This window comes from Cygnus atratus, chromosome 10 (genome assembly GCF_013377495.2).
Source record: "Cygnus atratus isolate AKBS03 ecotype Queensland, Australia chromosome 10, CAtr_DNAZoo_HiC_assembly, whole genome shotgun sequence".
NCBI lineage: Eukaryota > Metazoa > Chordata > Aves > Anseriformes > Anatidae > Cygnus > Cygnus atratus.
Genome location: NC_066371.1, coordinates 8921211 through 8941344, shown reverse-complemented (window position 1 = coordinate 8941344; position 20134 = coordinate 8921211). Strand labels below are relative to the sequence as shown.

General features: G+C 40.2%; 1 protein-coding gene across 12 annotated transcripts in view; it reads right to left on the bottom strand.

The window, feature by feature from the left end:
• FHIT (fragile histidine triad diadenosine triphosphatase) overlaps nucleotides 1-20134 on the bottom strand; it is a 562355-nt gene that overhangs the window by 75556 nt on the left and 466665 nt on the right. For 10 of the 12 annotated variants that reach the window (XM_035546804.2, XM_050712766.1, XM_050712767.1 and 7 more), the window contains 2 exons: nucleotides 10387-10455; nucleotides 4534-4656 (listed from right to left, as the gene is read on the bottom strand). In XM_035546804.2, the coding sequence (XP_035402697.1) occupies nucleotides 4552-4656; nucleotides 10387-10455 (174 nt within the window). In that variant the 3' untranslated portion in view covers nucleotides 4534-4551. Of the gene's footprint in view, nucleotides 1-4533; nucleotides 4657-10386; nucleotides 10456-20134 lie in introns of those variants that run through there. The other 2 variants (XM_050712768.1, XM_035546809.2) reach the window with 1 other exon arrangement.

Genomic DNA, 20134 nt, shown 5'->3' with positions numbered 1-20134 from the left:
AAAGTATGTTAGCACTTAGACTCTACTCGTAAGTGCATTAAGTGCAACTATTTTTCTGAGGAAAAAAAACACAGAAGGAGAGCAAAGTCCCTTCTCCTGGGAAGCTAATCTCAATTACTGCTCACAATCACACTTCAGCTGAAGAAAACCCTGCATAACTCCCATGCTGTATGTGATCTGGCAGTTATGTGCATTTGCCACTTCAAAGACACTTATGTAATGACCAAGAATAGATTTTCTTCTTACAAAAAGAAAGCAAAAAGTGATCCTTCAAGAAAAAAGTATCTAAAAATAGACCTTCCATTAAGAACTATTTATTGCTATACATTCCCTCTTCCACGGAGGTTGCAATCCCTAGAAGCAGGTTACCAACAGACAGAAGTAATTTACATTGGTAAAAATGGGGATACAAATGTTTGGTAGGATTTGCTTTTATGCTTACTACAAACATGTGACCAACTGCTGCAATTAAATGTAGGAAGCAGTTCTTAGCCAGCCAGCCCAGTTGCATGATGCTGCAACCCTCCAGGGAATGTGAGACAAAGGCTGCCTTATTTCCCTGCTTTCTCTTGTTGTTGGAATACCTGTGCTTGGATGGCTGTAATTAGGTTGCAACTCAGCCAAGTGGGAGCTTTTTCTTGCAGCAATAAATGCAGTTTCTTGATGTGGGCACCAATAAACACTTCCTCCATTTTGCAGAGTGCAAAAGCTGAAATTTGGGAACAATGCTGCACTGCACTCCTGGAAACATATTCAATGGCTCCCTGCAACATGGAGAGGCGTTTTCATACAAACAGAGTCATTAGCACACAAGGCAGTAGTCAGAAAGGTGAAAGTTTTCAATACAAGGCAAATAGCAACAAATCTGTTTTTGAAAACAAATCATATACTTCCTGTAATTAATTAAATTTTGGAGATATTTCCTTTTTGACCCCAAGGAAACACTGCTAGTTCTTCTCTTCTTTTGAACATCCTGCATGTGTTAAAATGCATGCTTCATTCCAGACAGAATTAGCAGTTCTGAAGATTTTGCAGTAATATGGCCACTCGAAATCTCCCCGCAATGAGCCATCACCCCAGTGGGAGAGTTGAAGCTCTTCACTCCCACCCTGCAGGGTATCTTGGGGTTCAGAGCAGGGAAGTGTGGTCGCTGGTGTGAGAAGGACCCACCAACTTTGCTCTTGGCACCGATGAAGGCCACCGGCCCCTGCAGTGCCATGTAACCTGGGTGTAGGGTTATAAACACTGTTTAATAAATTTGAGGGCAGGAGAACAGTAGGAGAGAGGGGAGCAGATTCTCACATCATCAGGAGGGAAATAGACTTTTAAAAAGCCAGTTGTGTCTGTGCACAACAATGAAGCTTTATGTCTATACAAACTGACAAGTCAAATTTTACTCCTGGGCCCAATTCTCAACAGCAGTGCCATTTGATGGTGATAGCTCACCTCCTGCCTCTGCAGCCTTAATGGCTCTGTCTGCCAGGAAGGGCAGGCAGGATGATTAAAATAAGCATTAACAGAATGGTTTGGTGATTAGCTTCTCTCTCTCTCTCTCTCTCTCTCTCTCTCACTTTTTTATTTTTATTTTTTGATCTGCCAAAGATTGGTAAAGCCTTTTGCTCATTAGCAGTGTACTTAACTAGTGCACATTTAAAGTATTCATTTTCTTAAGGACAAGGATTAAAGAAATTAAGGAAAACCACTGCAAAACCTAGCACTCAAGTCAATCCTTAACATGGAAAAGAAACAATAGTGCTTAATATATTTAAACAAAACCAAATTATATATAATTATCCTGACACTCTGTCAAACTACATTTTCACTCTAGTGCAATGATTTGTTAAAATCTCCTTTCTGAAACTGAAATGAACATTTTCTTTCTCAGTATGGAAAAAGCTCTGCAATCTCTCTAGACTTCCCTCATGGCAAAAGCATCACAACAAAAACTAACATCCACTCTCACTGTGTACTCCTTTTGCCATCCGCCTTCTTCCTCCTATTTCAATGGCATAATCCATCGCTGGGTCTGCCCAAAGGAGACCTGAGCCCTTGCCATCCCAGCAACTGCCCCACATACTTGCATTATCAGGGCCTAAAAGAGCAGAAAATAATTTTGAGCAAATGTTTCTAGAAAAGCAAGCCATATTCCTGCAATATTTTGCCCAAGATAATTTTGTACCTCTGCCTTTTAGGCATTTTAAGCCTTTCCTCACATATGGCAATAATGGTATAGAACACGGCCTGAGCTATCTTTGGCAATGAATTTTTTAACTAGTGTTTTAAATGCATGAAACTGAGATTTGCCTACGATAAACTCTGTAGCATTTTTGCCAGACCACAAGCTGTAATGTAAAGTGTTGTCTTCTACAAAAAGAGGTGAGGTGTTAACTGTGAAACCACAGTGAGCTGGTAACCGAAAGGTGTTAACTTTGGTGCCTGAAGGATGGCAGTTTATATTTCAATGCTGTTAACTGTTTCACTGATGATTATTGTAGCAGAAATATCGAGCAAAGGCACGACACAATCAGATCTTGCTTAGGCAATTTAGCTATTGAAATCCCATACATTTTGGTGCAAAAGAGAAGGCCCAGAAGTGTTAGAAGGGACCAAAACAAATACTGCATGTGTTTCTGAGCCCTTCACTCTTTCCACATCTACAAACACAAGTCCGTGTGTGTGTGTATATATATATACACATATATATAAACACACATACATATAAGCACATGTATTAATACCTGTTTATTAAAAAAAGTATTTTTCTTCAGACTTTATAGTTTTCACTTTCATTTTAATAAAGCTTTTTTTTTTTTTTTTTTTTTTTTTTTTTTTTTTTTTTTAAATCTAGAAGTGCCTAAATAAGAGGTTTGGGGAATTTTGTTTCAACTCACACTGTCAGCATGTCATTTTGGTTTTGGAAACAAAAAACATTCAATTCTCTGTTTGTTATTTTAGGACTGTTGGCAGTATTTGCTAGCTCCCTTTCAGTTCAGCTTCCTTCTACACCTTTACTCCCCCCGATAAAAAAAAATAATGGAAAACAGTGGGCAAATACATAAAGGAAAAAGAAAGCTTTTTTTTTTTTTTTTTTTTCCCCACAAAACAAATGAAAACAGAACACAGGCACATATTTGGAAAGCTTATTTCTCATATCTATGCATTTTTCACTCTTTTGACTCATAAGATAAATTAACTTGACCTTGCAGATATTGGTAAACCCATCCCATCAGACTTTTATTTACTTCCCAACCAAGGAAGAACACTTGGCTCCATTAATATACCTGCACCTTCATTTAGAAAAGTCACATTTAGAAAGTGAGGGATAGCATCACATACATATCACTGAATCTGCTGATTCAATGCTGGGCAATCCAATGACACTGCCGGCAACAACCAGCTCAGATGGCATCTCCTATGGGTTGGTCACTTCCCTGGTACTTGGTGCTTGAACCTCCACTAGACAAAGCCGATCCCTCAAAACAGTGATCTGCATTTGCAAGGGAGCAGATAAAGAAACTGCCCCCAGCTACAGGGTCCAAACAGATCGTTTCTGTGGAGGGTCACATCCTAAAACCATAGCAGCTTTACATACCTGCACGGGGGTCAGAAGGTTGGATCACTGTGAGCTACTGGCCATAACAGAGCCAGTCCTACCACTGGAAGGTGTTCTGATGATCTTTAAGGTCCTGTCCAACCCAAACAATTCTATGATTCTGTGATTCTATGACTGGGAAGGGACTCTCCAAATTTTACTCTTGGCAGAACAAACTGCAAAGGTAATCTGATGTACAGTGCCCTGCATTTCTTTGTGATTAGGTTTGGGGATTACCAACTGGCTGCTCTCATACCTCAATCCTTAAACAGAATGTAAGGGAGTATTTTATTTTAAGTTTATGGCAACTTTTCAGTCCAGAGAAGAAAAATCTCTTTTTGGAAACGACCAACTCCCTGATAGTTCTGTTTACTTTGCATCTCATCAATTCCAAAAAGATGAGTATCTAGGATACTAATGGGGCATGTTCTCCCCACCAGCAAGAATTCAGCTTACATTGTGTATCAGAGGATAAGGAGAGGTCTAGAGACAGTTTTACCTCAGGGACTGGGAATACACAAGAAGCACCTGGGCAGCTAAGCAAGTCCAAGTGCTGACATAGCAAATGGGCCTGAGACACCATGTTCACTTTAATTCCCTTATTAACAACTTGTCTTTGGTTGGAGCCTCTTTGTCACTAAGTCACTTGCCAATGAAGGACACAAAAGAGCAAATGCTTCATGAGCTAAACACAGTAAATATCCTACAGTAGGAGCCAAAAGCCCTTTTGTAATTGTCACAATAATTTGTCTGTGCTATATTTTAGACTAAATGTTAGTGATTTCTGGAAGCTGGTATTTTTTACCTATGAGGAAAATGATTGTAGGAACCTTGAGGCAGGAAAGGGTAAGAACCAGCAAGAGCAGTGATGGAATACAGAGAGACAGCTAGGCTAGAGGGCAATGAGACTACACAACGATATGTGTAATGCCAAACGTACATTACCTTCCAGACAAAGTCTAGGTGTAAAGGACATGGATATGATCATGAGGAATGGCTGCCCTTAACGGGAACTCTTCAAACCACTTCTGATTTGTTCCTATAGCTGGGCTGATCCCATTTCTCTAGATCCAAAGGAAGATATTAGAGAATGAAATTGTTCTTAATCAGATCTGATTATGATATCTTCCTATCTTAAGATGAGTGCAGCAATGTACACAGTCTACAGGAAGATCTCAGAGATTTCAGGTATCAAATTAAGAAATGCTTTGCAGGGTTAGAAGAGGTAGAAAATACCACAAACAATGGGGTTTCCATCTAGGGAGATATACATGATGGTAGGATGTCTCCCAGTATTCTTGTTACATCCTGCTTGTAGATTTGTCATTTTTGCCTTATGTAGCTTGGGTGCATGCAGGGAGTACCAGCAGTTTCCAGGGGATTTCAAATTTTAATCATATAAAATATCATGGTCCACAAAACAAATCATCTTGTTTGACTCAAAAAGAAATTCATTTGTTGGAAAAAAAAATGTTTCAGGTCAACTCAAGATGACTTTTTGTCAGTTTATTTGCCAGAAGTCCAAAACATAATTATTTGCACAGTTCTAGCTTCTACTGCAATACTCGCAGCAGGAAATATTCATGTACAGTTAGTCTGACTTGCCCGGCTGGAGTCACTATAATATCACAAGACACACGAAACAACTGGGAAATGCTTATGCTCCTTGGCTACTAGAAACCTCCTCTGATGCTCCATCAGTCAGAAAAAACAACATTGGCAAGACCAGGATAAAATCCACAGCCTACTAAGATGAATTTATTTGCTGCTGCATCAGAAGAAGATAGGGAAATAGACTTGTACCTGGGGAAAACATTTTTTCTTGTTTTATTTTTCTTCTATAAATCCAATTTAGATTCCGTGTTGCTTCCTTCCCTTTCCATGGGTTTACCCATGTAGGGTTCAAAGGAAGCAGAGTCTGGCCCCAAGGGAGTTCAGATGCAGCAGACTGATCTACCAGCAGGCTACAATATGTTCCCAGAAGGTGCAATATAATTCTGAGGCCAAGGAACAGCCTATTAGCTCTGCATGCTATTAATTTTCATGAACAGTTCAATCCAATGCTCACAGAAGCTCTTGGGCATCTTTCCATTTTGTCTAGCAGGACCTGGATTAAGGCTTATTTATCTTTTCATTATATACCTTATCTTTAAGGAGGAAGCAGCCCAAACAGTTTAATGCAGCTGTGCACGTTTCAAGCCCTCTACCAGGCTCTGTGCCCTGCAGTATGCAAGACGCTGTCTGCAGGTCAGGGTGAATGCACGTCACAGTCAAAGCCACTCACGGAGGATTAAACTTCAGGCTTGTTTGACTAAACTTCTAAATTCACCACTGTTCCCCAGTTTTGTCAGTGTGAAAAAGCAGCCCAGCAGGCTCTTGAGTCACGTGCCAAAATGCCTCCTCCATCCTCCCTGGAATTGGAAATGATTACTAATAGGTATCCTTGCTGAAATGATTTAACATAATGTGCTGAATGAGATCACTAAGTCAAAATATCTTTCCCTAAGTGATTCTCTTACTGTGTGCCTGAATGCTAGAGGGGAAGGAGGACACCATGAACTGAGGTCTTTTGCTGGCTTCTGCATTTTACAAAATCTCTAAGTTACTGAAGAATTCACATTAGGAAGTTTCACCCAGGCTCATTACAAGAGGTCCACGAGGCAGGTCTGGCAGGTAGTGAGGGGATGGAGACATGAGAATTTGGGTCAGCCTCTCTTATTCACACTTTCCCTCTCTAGAGTGTTTTTAATGCTCTCCAGCCTAGGTTGGGAACTGAAAATGGGTGAGGAGCTCAGGTGGGCATGAAAGCAAAGCTGGTGTGAAGATGGCACTCTTTGCCCTGGACAAAATGTACGTCACTGCTGTAACTGCATGCATTACAACAGGCTGCAACCACCAACTGAAACACAGGATTTGGGGAGAAATGAGGCTTGGCACCACAAAACGCAGTACTGCAAGCCAGGGGTGCTCCTGTTTTCGTTGACAAGTTGGGCTGCCCTTACCCCTCCAAGTATGTCAGCCTCCAAATTCACTTACTGGGGTCAGTACCCATAACAGTGGCATTACAGACTTTTGATTCAGCCTTCCTTTCTAAGAAATCCCCACACTCTCTGGCCCAGTACAGCTATTACCTACCAACCTAAAGGATGATAAATGTTATTTATATTGCGGTAATGGCTAACCACTCAGTGGAGACCCGGGACAGGCTGTGCTATGGACTTTTTCAAACACACACTGAATGAGGACTGCCCACAGATGGCTGAGTGTATGAAACTGCTGAGACATTTCAGGATAATGTTCTTGAATGCCTTGGACACGATGACCTCCAACAACTCTGCAGCGCTTGTGCTGACTGCAACAACACAGGTGCTGTCCTACAGTAAAGACATTCATTAACACCACACTTACCAGTTACTGTGACATGCCCTTACAATAGCAAAAAAATCATTTACTTCAACGCATGTAACTGCTTGATGGGAAGGCCTTTAAATTCCTTGATTAATAACTTCAAAAAAAAATATCTATTCCAAACCAAACAGAAAGAGAGAAATAAGAGGTACATTTCCTAATATTTAGCTGCTATAGTTTTGTTGTCCAAGAAATAAAGTGAACCAATAAATAAGATATAGAAAAGTGATCCAGCAAGACTAAAATATGAAGAACCCGATCCTATAAAAAACCTGCAAGACCAATTTAACTCTGACTTGTGCGTACTTGCAGGATTAGGCTTCAAATAATTGCAGAAAAATGTAAGAACTGAAAAACTATGCCTTTAGCTTTTCACTGTGCTGAGCCCTGAGGGTGGATAGCTAACACTCCATGGGAAACAACCTCTCAAGAAATACCCCTGCAAAGATGCAAATGAAATATATCTTCATATCACTATTAATCACTCTTTCCATATCTTAGAAAAATCATCCAGTGACTTTTTTCATATGCACTGAGGTAAAGAAAGCTAAAAGATTAAGTGACATATTCCAAGAATTGTCTCAGAGAAGGTGCTGTGGAATAGGTGTCGGCCCCTCTTTCATTTCTTTTACAATTAATGTTCCAGTATTGAAGTTCTAAAAATATACCCAGAAACTAGCTGGCATTAGTGTCCATCAGCAACCTTATTAAAAACCAAGTGCTAAAGGTATACCTTACCTTTAAGAATACCCTTTTCACTTAAAAGTGGCTCTAGATGAGGCTATCTCAGAGCTTCATAGCCAAAAGCCTGAAGATACCAGAGCCTAGTGAATAGACTTTACTAAGCATGGATCAACCTGCTAGTTTTTTTCTGTCTTTTCAATCAGAAGGGTGGTCAGTCCCAAACCAAATGGGAGAAATAAAGCACACAGGAAGAGGCTATGAATACTTTCCAGCTGTCTCATCTCTAGAAGTCTCCTAAGAGGACTGATGTCTCAACATCTGGGCATTCTCCTTCCTGTCAAACACTCACTGAGCAATGGGATTTGTCAACAATCTGCCGAGCATATACAGATGACAACTGTGGACTTTGGAGAGCTCAATGGCATTTACAGATAGGTAGGATTTTGAGATATATATGTTGAATCAGGGATGAGACCCAGAATCTGCAAAAATTATACACAGTAGCTGTACAGTTTTTACCTGCAGTTATTAGATCAGGCACCACAATATGCAAAAAGTAGCCCAGGTGTGCTTTACAATTACAAAAATTGTTTCAGGGAGGCTGATCAGCCTGTTTCACACACTACAAGGAAAAGGCTATTAGGATGATACTGGAAGGAGGCCTGCTGACTAAAGTACAACTCTGCCTATCATTCAGCTATATGGAAATAAAGCTTCACTTATAAACAGGTTATGGATTGCCTTAAGCACAAATTTCATGGACAATGGATTTGTAGCTCTCTCCAGCACCTACACCTCACCTAATAGTACTCTATCCCCTGTAGATTTTCAGACTGTTGCTTCACCATGATCAACAGATCTTCCTAAGTCTTTTAAAAAATCTTTTTGACAAAGGGATAAGTCTAGTTGGTACAACACAAAGATGCATGATATCAAAAGATTTTTGCTTTACTGAAATAAGCTCCAAATAATTTCTCAAATCAGCTGTATTTTCAACAGTTTGCCCCCCCCCCCCTTTTTTTTTTAAGTATATATTTATCCACTTTCCTCCTGATAGCATACTGCTTAAGCCCCTCTGCCCCACAGTCCAGAAAGTGCTAGAACGTGGCACCAAACTTTTTATAACATCAGATGTTGTAGGTTTTTTCCCTGGCAATTTAATTGTACAATGAAATCTTTGGTAAGCTACAGTCTGTATAAAGACTTCTGTTTGCTCTTTGGTATTCAAGAGTGACTGTTTAGACTCTGAGGCTGTATGTTCTTCCACTAAAACACATATTATCACATCAGTGTCTAAATATTTTTGTTTCCTATGTCTGCTATAAGCAACACCTACAATTGCTATAACTGAAAATGACAAGATAAAAATAATTTTCACCAATTTGTTATGCCTTTTGCATTTAACACTAAAAGTAAAGTCTATTTCATTAACAGAGTTCTGTTTTTTTGTATTTACATACAACAAGAGAGAAATAAGCGTGCTAAAAAAAAAGTAAATGGCATTGTAAATATGACAAAAATGGAAACAGAGTTTGTGGGTTGGTACAGCACTGAAAAACCACTTAACACATTTGAAGAGAAAAAATGTTAACTTCCAAGTTGCCTCACTTTACTGCTTTTAAGTACAGCAGTATATAGGACGGCTGTCATGTATTTACATTTGATGTCCTTGCTCAATGGTCTCATTATAAGGTTATATCCCTGTTAGATGAGTTCTCAGTCTCTACTTCTCATGTTCACAACTTCTGAATTAAGTCTTTAGAAAACTTTAAAATATGCTATCATTTTTTGAGAGTGGGGAGTTGTCATCATGTATATATCACAAAGGAAAAAATACAAAAGCATAAAACGTCATGAATTTTTCTTCAAGCAGATAGTATTGCAGCAGCGCTGAACAAGTTTGTATTAATTACTTTCAGAAAGAAAAGGAGATGTCATATTTGAGATAGAGGATCCTACCAAACCCACTAAGAACAATCCGTAAATCTAACAATAGTGAGAATTTTTTCGTTAACTCATTGTGACAGCTGTCAAGCTGGGGAAAACTTTTTGTTAATGCCAATACAATTGTTCATTTAAACCAGAGCCAGTAATTCAGTCACATTGGAACAGCCTATGTCCCCAGCTCTGCAGTATAATCTGCACACATGCATTTATTACATCTATGTAGTTGCTCTTTAATTTTTATCTTTGGGGCTACAAAGTCGTTTGCCCAGAGCCTGAGCAGAGCTCTGCAGAAAGCAAGCCAGAAGGCAATTTGTGATGAAGTTGTACTGAGCCTCCTGTGTTTTCCCCTGCTGGGAGGGAGAGGTTTGTCACCCCACCCTGGCAGCTCTCTGCCTGGCAGGTTAACTGTGTGGTTTGGTGAGTGGTTATCCATCACTCACCCTTTTCCACAGCACCCGCAAAATAAGAGAGCACAGCTCTTGGTAGAGATGACACCTCACGCTGTGCATGGTAACAAACAAAAGTACCAAAAATGTTGACTGCATCCTCCACTGAGACCCTGTGCGACCACAACTTGACCCAGAGCTTACAAGGAAATCTCAGTACAGGTTTTGGTGCTTATCACAGGCTTTTTGCAACCAATAAAAATGCAAAGAACTCATTAAATAATTCCACTCAAGGCAGGTCCTATATCATCAAGGTGATTTTCTAACTGTGAAAACAACTCTGAACAAGAAATGGAGTGCAGCCCCTACCTCCTCGTAGACATCGTCATTCCTGCTGAAGTCTCCTACCCTCCTTGGGAGGACATGGACGTGGACATGCTGGAAATATGAAAGCAAATAACAGTGATTACCAAGATCATGCCATTCTTTCCTGGACTGTCAGCATTATTCTCCACACATACAAGTAACCATGCATGGGCTTGGAAAGTGAGGGGCAATGTATTTTGTCACAAATGCTGATGATATATGGGGAAAAGGAACAAAAATAAGAAGAAAGTCATTACATGTCATTTTGATGTTCTATTATTACTATTTTTTTCTGTTAAGAGATTATGACAGTCTCTTCATGCCATATAGGAAGGACAATTCAAGATTCTTATGCCTCAAAATCTACTAAGAATTTTTAAAAGAATGCTTGAGAAATCAATCAAACACTCATCTATGTGCTTTTTTGCAGTGAGCTCAGCTACAAAATTGCAAACATTCTTTGATCACACGTATATACACAAAATACACAGGATTTAGATAGCTTGCATGTGATTCAATTTGATGAGATGGAAATCAGTTGAAATTCAGGCACCTTGCTAAAACATGCGTAAAACATGGCTCAAGTCTATAATGAAAATTAAAAAAAAGATTTTCTTACGCTAATTGTAAGAAAATTCAAATACACCTACATCATGTTAGCTTTGATCCATAAAAGCATTTGCTCAGTGAATAAAGGGAAATCACAAGGATGTTTCAGTTAGTGAAATATTCTGAATTCCACAGTTGTGTTTTTTTTGTTGTTGTTTTTTTTTTTTCTTAATTTACCCTAGAGAAACCAATTTTGCTTACTCTTATCATTATCTGCAGCTTTCAGTGTTTTCAGCCTAGATATGAGAATGTTTCTTGAGGGTTAAAAACCATGGTTTTGAGTAATACATCAGTGATAGTGTTCTGATAGTGTATTATACTAATATATCATGGGAGCGATAGTGTTCTTGTGATGTATTAGTGCAATGTATCATCTGAACATCACTGCTCTCATGATGTATTGCTCAAAATCACAAAGCAAGTTTAAAGATGGTCTTCAGTAGTCCTAGGCCTGAAACATTGCTTTTGACAAAGACAGACTTCCAAGAAAAATATGAGTAAACATGAAAGTTTGTACCAATACTGCAAAATTTCAATAGTGTGTCCCACCTGTGACTCTCCTTAGATTTAAAGTTTATTCATGAAACTATAGAATGATCTGTCAGTTTCTTTCTCTTCTGGTACAAGGAGTGATACCTTCGCTACAAATATCAATTTTCAGGAATTTCTCTTGATGATATATATATATAAAATATAGCCTAATATATAATATATATGAAGCCTAATGACAGCTGTCAACAACCATATCTCCCCCAAATTCCACTCGTTTTAAAAGCAATTTTTACCTTTGTGGAAAAATGTTCTAGGATGCACACAGGAAAAGATCTGTATGCCCAGGACAATTTGGAATATCAGTGAGCACACAGGATGTAGTCCAAAGTTCAGTGCAGAGATGCTGCACTGCAGATGCACAGACCAGCATAGCAGGTAACGAATGAGCCTAATGTGAGCTTCTGCCCAAAATGGGTTCACATGTTCAGCATTGAAAAAGAAGTATTTATGACAGCATATGGGCCACTTGGCATCAGTAGAGACATTCTCAGGGGTTAGTCACCTTTACTATGTGCATTACGTTCTTATACCAGGCCATGTAGCAAAATCTGCCACCTGTATCAGAAAACAGTACTTCCATGTCTGAGGTAACTAGAATCAATTAAAGAGAGAACTCCATTATTTTTTTTTCCAAGACATTCCAATTATTATTATTTTTAATTCTGTGCATGGAACATACATAGATATCTGAACTCTTCCTACTGCTTGTGAAATAGAAAGAAACAGGATCAGAAATTATGGCTCAAGTAGATTCCTTCTCTTCAGTTTTACCAAGAAAGTAGAGGGAAAAAACAAACACAGAGTGGTGGTTACCATGTGGGAGAGAAACCAAAGAAGGGGATTTCACATTTTATGGTCTTCCCAACTTGGGGTGCTGGTATTTTGTTCACTGAGAGTTCTTTAATTGATCAGTTTTGCTCTTTAGTGTTATTTGTTATTGCTAAAGCCTCAATCCACCAAGGCACTTCAGCACCAGCTTAATTTCCAACCTGTGAATTGGTTCAGTTTGAGTATTTGCATCACAGGTATAATGTATATATCTCCGTGTTTTGCATCCATTGCTGGATGCAGGAAGATCTCCCCACCTGGGGGTGGAGGAAATTACTTCAAGTTACCAATAAATTAAAGTTGTTTCCTTTCATTTTTTTTCCAGACAAAACAAAAACATGAATGTCCAAAAAGCCATTTGCAGTTGACTGAAATGTGTCAGTAAATACAACCAAAACATTTGGCTGCATTTTTTTTTTTAAACCAAACAAACAGATTTAGACAAATCTTCTCTCAAAACATTGTTTGGAAACGAGAAATCCAAACATTGTGTATACAACATGTCAAAATAAAGCGTTTCAACTCTTCCCAGTTATTGTGGGTACCCTCATGTCTGGTCTGGGTGGGTAGCAGACAGCACTGTTGAATTCCAGGCAGGCTGTATTCAATCACTGCTGATTGCGTTTCATTTTTCTCCTAAAAATTACTTTTCCCTCGTTTTGCATTATTTTGATTAATAAGCAAGAAAAGCAACATACAACAACCAAGACATTTACATTAATGGACCGATCAATATTATCCGCATGAGGGTATAAAAAATGCAGACACACGCTTGCATTGCCTAGTGTGTTAGCTACCATTCCTTCTTCTTGTCAGACACTGATGGAGAAAGCTGCATGTGATCACAGGCATGCTGGGTCCAACACCACAGGGACATGGCAATATGTACCCAGCCTGGGGGACATCCTGTGGTCAAAAATGCTTGAGCCTCACCAGTTGCTTCTGATATCTGCAAGGAGGATGTAGGAGCTGTCACGAAAAATGTTTACCTAGCCACAAAGAACCAGGACTGAATATTATAAGGCCTTCAAAATTGAAATTTTTAGACTGACAGTTTTCTAGGCTCAGGACTTATAGCTTCCTCTGTTTTCAGAGCAGCTACCATGTTACAAATGAAATCTCAGTTTGAAAAGATTCTAAAGGTGAGATTTACCAACTGACACAAAAGCACCCTTAAGAGAAGTATTTTCAAGATCTTTAAACCCAGAGTGGACAGAGAATTAGAAAAGTACTGCGAGGAGCAAAATCTGCATTGCCAAGAGGGGTTCGTGAGCCAGAGCCAGCAGGAGCCACCTCTGACCTCCCCCTGCAGTGAGGGGACCCCCCGCTCGAGCCCCACAACATTCCCAGCATGACTGTGGGAGCCTGGGGCCCACTCATCCCATCGCTGCTGAAATCTGGCAGCAGCACAAGCATTCATGGGATTGTGCATCTAAAAACATTTTCCTATGAGCCAGGATTGCAAAATGCTCACAAAAATCTCAGCCAAAAAACCTGCAGCCTGTTTTGTTGGGGGAAAAAAAACACACATTCAGGTCAGGTGAGTTTTGCTTCAGCACTCAAGGCCATGCAGAAAGCAATGTTCCTAGTTATGGCTGTTTTTATATACTGAATTATGGTCGAATAGCTGATGTGTCACCACCACACTGGATGTAAAGTGAAAATACCAGGCAAAAACAGACACTGAAAGAGATTTCCTGGGTAGACCAGAACAGTGAAGATCAGATGACCCTGCCACACAGCACTGGGGAGGACACGGACATTGCCTGTAATAATTCATGAACATTATGTTGTGTTCACTCAGCTGCTGGGCCAGTTAGCAGAGCAACAAAGCTCTGCTTCCAACAGAAATGGAGATAATAGCCTGTACAAGAGCTCCTCGGCACTCACCTGGGGTTTATTAGCAATACACGTTGCTCTAGGATGAATACATAAAAACTGGCAATGGGTCACGTGCCCCTGAGGACTGCCAAAAAGGTGGTAGAGGAAGGGCTGATCCCCCCCGCACCTGCAAGGGCAGTACGTGCCTGAGCTGTGCCTTCACACAGCAAAACCAGATGCCTTTCATCAGCCTAATCCTTTCCCTTGTTATGTTCCTTGTTAATACAGAGACAAAGCGTTCACACGTGGGTTCCCACAGTCTCGTGGTGCAGCAAGATCAGGTAAGGGAGCAATGTGGGGAACAGAGGGAGATCAGTGTGAGGAAGGACAAGCCCTGATGCCCCTGCCACTGCTGCTCTCAGGCAGGAGGAAGGACGGGAAGGACAGTGGGGGCTGCAGATTGCAAGATGTGCTGGCCAGGAGACCCCCATCAGCTAGTTCACTGGGAAAAAGGATGGAGGTTTGCAGATAACACCTTGCCAGCTGCAGAAAGTCTCATGTCCATTACAGAGACATGGGCTTCATACAGTAGCCTGTGATAATGCTTCTTCTAAAGTACCAGATTAACTGTAGAAATTCCAGACTAATAACCATTCTCCAAGTAAGACTGTCAGCGGGTGATAAAGAAAATCAACCATAATACTGAGATAGCCACATGAAAAATAGGGCAATTTTGTCCTCTCTGTAAACTGGGCTTCCATGGAGCCCTTGTTTGCTATTCTTGATTAACTGCTCAATTATCCCTGTTACAAAATTATTCCGCAGAAAGCCCTGCCTGTATATCCATAGCTCATTAACAGAAAGCACTCCCTCTGCTGTCCCAGAAAATATATCGCATTACCCAGATGCTTGCAAAGTTGGTACAATTGTTCTTCCTAGGCATCGCAAGCCAATTTCTAGGGCCCTTGACTTGCAGGCTCTCGCAAAGATATTCTCGTGGGAAAGAAATTTCTGTTCAGTGAACATTTATGAATTCTTGACATTTTTCCTAGTCTTGAATTAGGTTGGGATGGAGAAACACATTAAAAAAAAAGTCCTATCCGACATTAAAAAAAAGTAGTTAGGGTCAATCAAAATATTCATTTTTCCCAGCCTTCAAAATTATTGCCAGTATTATTTTTCTCTACTTATCCAGCCATTATAAATTACACAAAGTAAGACCACTTTGAAAGACCTAAGTTTTATAAAAATTAAAACAAGACAGGAAACTACTTGAAATGCTTCCTTTCCTAGAAGAATGCCCATTTTCTAGGAATGAGCATTTTCCTTTCCAGCATCACTAAAACCTCACGGCCTCAGCTGCACACAAGATGCAGACACTTGGTGTCTTTTCCCCAGATGGCAGCTAAAGCATTTTGGTGGTAAGGACTACTCCAAAACCAAGAAGACTACACTGACTTGTGCGCTCTCATGACACTTTTTCTAGTTTATTAAAGCAGAGAAACAAATCCTGCTTGACTACCAGCATGAGAAATATATGAATATGATACAGTTGTAAAGGGGTGATACAGACAGGTGGATGTGAGAGCAGCGCATGCAGGGGGACAGAGGGACGCTTTGTAAGGGAAGGACAGGGAAAATGGCCGAGATGCAGGTGGGAATGGACTAGAGGAGACATCAAAGACCAGGAAGGGTGTGAGTTACCAGTGGAATGGGGATGGTGGCTTTTGTTTTGTGAATCAAAAACATCATGCGGAGAGTGCAGAGAGAAAACAGAAGAAAGAGGGGAACAGTCCTGGGAGAAGAGGCCATGCAGGCTGACCTGATGCTACCACGTGAGTAGCCTTTCAGGAGCCACATGTGTATCCCTGCATGGCACTGCACTGTACACATACCCTGGCAGGGAATAAAGGAAGTTTGCAATGGTCCTTGACAATGACTATGCCATGGATTTGCCTCTGGAAGAATGTCAAGATACTTGCTCAGCACACAGAACACATACTTGGGAAAGCTACAAAATGGAGAGAACTTGTGAATACATCAGAAACCAAAACAAGTGGGTGACTTGCAACAGAGTACATCTTCAAACACGTAGACTGAGAAATGTGCAGATTCAGCATCCTCAATAAATAATGTATCAGTCAACTACTATAAAGTTTTGAAGAAATGAGCTGTGAATGAGCTGGAAGAGAGACCTAGACCTGATGGAAACGTGCAGAATGATTTTCAAAGCCACTTGAGATCTGAGGTTATAACTTCCCCAGCTGAAGGCAACTTTAGCATTTACATGAGAATTGTCAGCCTCTTCCTCCAGCCCCTAGCCCAAAAAAAATGGCAAAATAATGAGGATAATTAGCCTTTTCATCAGAAGTGGTGATCCAAATGATTTAGATGACATCTATAAGATCTCCTGAAAGGCAGTAAATAATGAAATGGAAATAAGTATGGTATGATGCTTCTGGACTGATATTTCCTGGCAGCCCCTGCAGAAAATATCACTTCCATTTTCTGGATGGGAAGGCTGAGGCACATACCAGTGAAGGTGCCGCAGGCTTAGGGACAGCTGATGAGCACCTGCCTCACAGTCCTGCTCCTTCATCTTCCTTCAGGGTCACTTTGCCCAGGTGTTTTTCTGCAAATTTGGTGTTGTTGAGATGCAAATGAAACAGGAATTGCATTTCCCCTTACCTCTGATATTTAGTTAAGTCTTGATAAATGCATATTGTTTTAACACTTGTGATACATATAATTATGTTTTTTTATGTTTCAATAAAATGGTCTATAATAAACATTTACTGCTCTGTGAATAAACATTTAAATGAAGCTCCTAATGGGGGTTACATGTTTTGAAGCAGTTCATGGCTTTGCCGAAGTCTCTTCCTATACTTAATGAGAGTCATTTCCATAATCTGTGCATTATTGCTTAAGCCTCCCTTTAGGAATATTTTACAAAGTAAAATTCTGTGAAATATTATCATCCAAAAGAGAAAATGTTAAGAGGATTATCAAATTGTCCCGTTAAAGGGACAGCACAAGCTTTCATTTTCCCCCTGAGATGCTAACATTGTAATCACATAGAACGTACTTACTAATTATCACACCGGTCCACTGCATTATTATCGTGTTTTCCCCTTGGAGGCCCAGTCTAAATGAAAAGGTTGGGAGACCCCTGAAAGGTCCGATATGAAGGGTAATATAACGCTAATTTTTCTCAAATTAATAATAGCGAGGCTCAGAACACCCCAGCCAGATCTTGTAGATGTCAAGAAAGGTCCAGCCCCTCGGAGGGGGCAGAGTACTGCACACAGCTGTGCATGCAGCTCTGTACAGTTTGCCCAAAAATGTCAGTCCTACAGCCACATGATTAACACCCAGGGTTTCTTCCCAGTTTTGCAGAAACTTCCACCCATTTTCTCACTGACTCCAGTAACTGCAGGACTTGGTGCCCCGGGTGAGATATAAACTATGCCAAGGTCTAGGGAAATATTATTGTTGGAATAGAGAGGGTTTTCAATTCTCCAGAGTATCTGCAATGATACAAACACCTGTAAGATATTTCTTCCACGCGCCTGAGTACATTTGAGGAGACCATAAAACTGAAATATATCTTCTCTCCACTAGCAGGGAATAAGAGCATTACAGCAGTAATGGCCTGCTCCCCCCTGAACGCAGGGGGTAGGGGAGATGGAGGAAAATGAGAGCAGATAAATCAGGAATGGATGTGGCAGGGGGAAGCAGGCGAAGGCAAGCCTTACATATCAGTTACTCTTATTCTGAGTGGGAATTCATTATCTCTAATTTGTGTGGTTATTGCCTTTTTAGATAACTGTTGCAACCAACTCCTGGGACAAGGTTCCCGCAGAATTAACATACTGTCCCTGTCTCCTCTTCCATTAGTTAAAGATGGAAGAGAGGTGCTACTGCAAGGAGAAAGAGGAGGTTTCCAACGACAGTAATGAGACCGAGCCCCATAACATTCTCCGGAGGACGAAATGCATTCAGGCCATGGTGCTTTGCATCGCAGTATCTATCAGTGCTCGGGGAGATTTCCAAAGCTCTGTGTCAGTACTGAGGCATTTTATATCCTTAAGGATACATTTCCCAAGAGTTAGTATATATCTCCGTGCCTGCATATAGCACTCACTAGACTGTATTTAGTTATTTATAATGTTAAAATTATACATAGCAGCTATGTGTTCCAAAACATGGGCTGTTTTCCTATTTTATTGCCGAATGTGCACATTCATCTCTAAGGTTTAGCTGCTTCAGTTAAACCTTTTAAATGTAAATTATTTTATGTTGTAAAAAGCTGATTGTGGGAGTTTTAGTATTTCAAAGATGGTAATTTATGTGACTGGAACAAAATAAAACATTCAACAGAAACAGAATTTTTCTTGATCAGAAACACTTTTATGTTTCAGTATAGCTTTCTTTTCATATTTTCCTCCTGCAGCAGTGGCCTCTGTCTTTCAATTAGCTTAAAACAGAAGATCTTAGATAAGCCCATAATTTAATGTTATTTGCATATGTGTCATCCCACAACTTTGTCACCCCACATTTAATGTATTTTTAAGTTGTTGTGAACCAAAGCCTGAAATCCCTAATGCAGATTCTCAGCTGTTCACCCCTCAATAGTCCACCCACCAAAGTCTCTGGGATGACAGGGGAAGCAGGACCAGTCTCCAAATGACCCACAAAGCAAGTCTCACCTCTTGTAACCTCAAAAACTGTTGACAGCATATCCAATGAGGGAGCAGAACATTCAAGAAAGCAGATTTTTTGGGATGGACTAAATGACCCCTGGACAATTCCTTTTTTTTTATTTTTTTATTTTTTTTTAATTTTTTTCCTGTTGATCTACTTCCTCTCAGCACTGTTGAATATGGGATACAAGATAGTTTTGCGGAAGTAAATGGCCTCCTTGAATAATCAGACTTCGTAGGTCACCAACTCCATCACCCAAAGGAGACTGAAATCCCTGTAACGACTCCTCGGTCTCAGAAGCTATTGGATCAACCCTTGTAGAGTAACACAGTATCAGCATCAACGCAAGTCACCTTTAAATATTTTGACAACAACCTACGCAAACTAATATACAGTGGAAAAGTACCTTCATTCTTGATTTCCCAGGCAACTAGGTCATTTCTTGCCACCTTTTAAAATATGCAGCCCTGCTCCATTTCTCCTTCTTTCTGCTCAAGCCAGTGACGACACTGCTACTTAGCTTAAGGCTAAGTCCTTCATCATTTGAAGAAATCTGGCAAACAGACACGCTAGAAATGACAAAGGACATACAATGCTATGTTACCAAGCCTCAAAATGAAATAAAGTACACTCCACTGTTTTTATTCAGTGCGTATTATTTTGAAATTAGATTAGAAAAGGTGTCAAGGTGTTAGTGCCCATCTCAAACATTTTTTTTTCCTTTTAAAATGCTTCTTCTGTAAGCCCTTGCATGGCATGCAGCATCTGCACATCTCTCTCCTTACTCTAGTGAATGGCAACAAGGGCAACACTGATAAACACACAGAAATGCATCTTCCATTGACTGTTTGCTAAAACAAGAACTGAAGCATTTTAACTTACCAATTTAATTACAGAAATGTATATTGATTCAATCTTTCTTCATGATCAGGAGCTGGCTAGAGAGAATGGTGAGCTGTTCTGCTTAATACACTTTCACCTTGATAAGCATGAATAACCCTCTTTGGAAAAGGAGTTCTTTGAAAACTGTTTAAATCCACAAATTCCTTTCAAGCAGGGAACTTTGGTGGATTTATAATACATACTGGCAGTTGCCAGGAACCCAGCTGAAACCACCAGACTTGCTGTCCTGGAGACCTTTCAACAGACAGTTTGTCCAAATGGACTTTGACTGTGTCTATCAGGGCCATATGGGCAGAAGGGTAGCAGAGGTGAACAGTTTGTGATTACGTCCCTA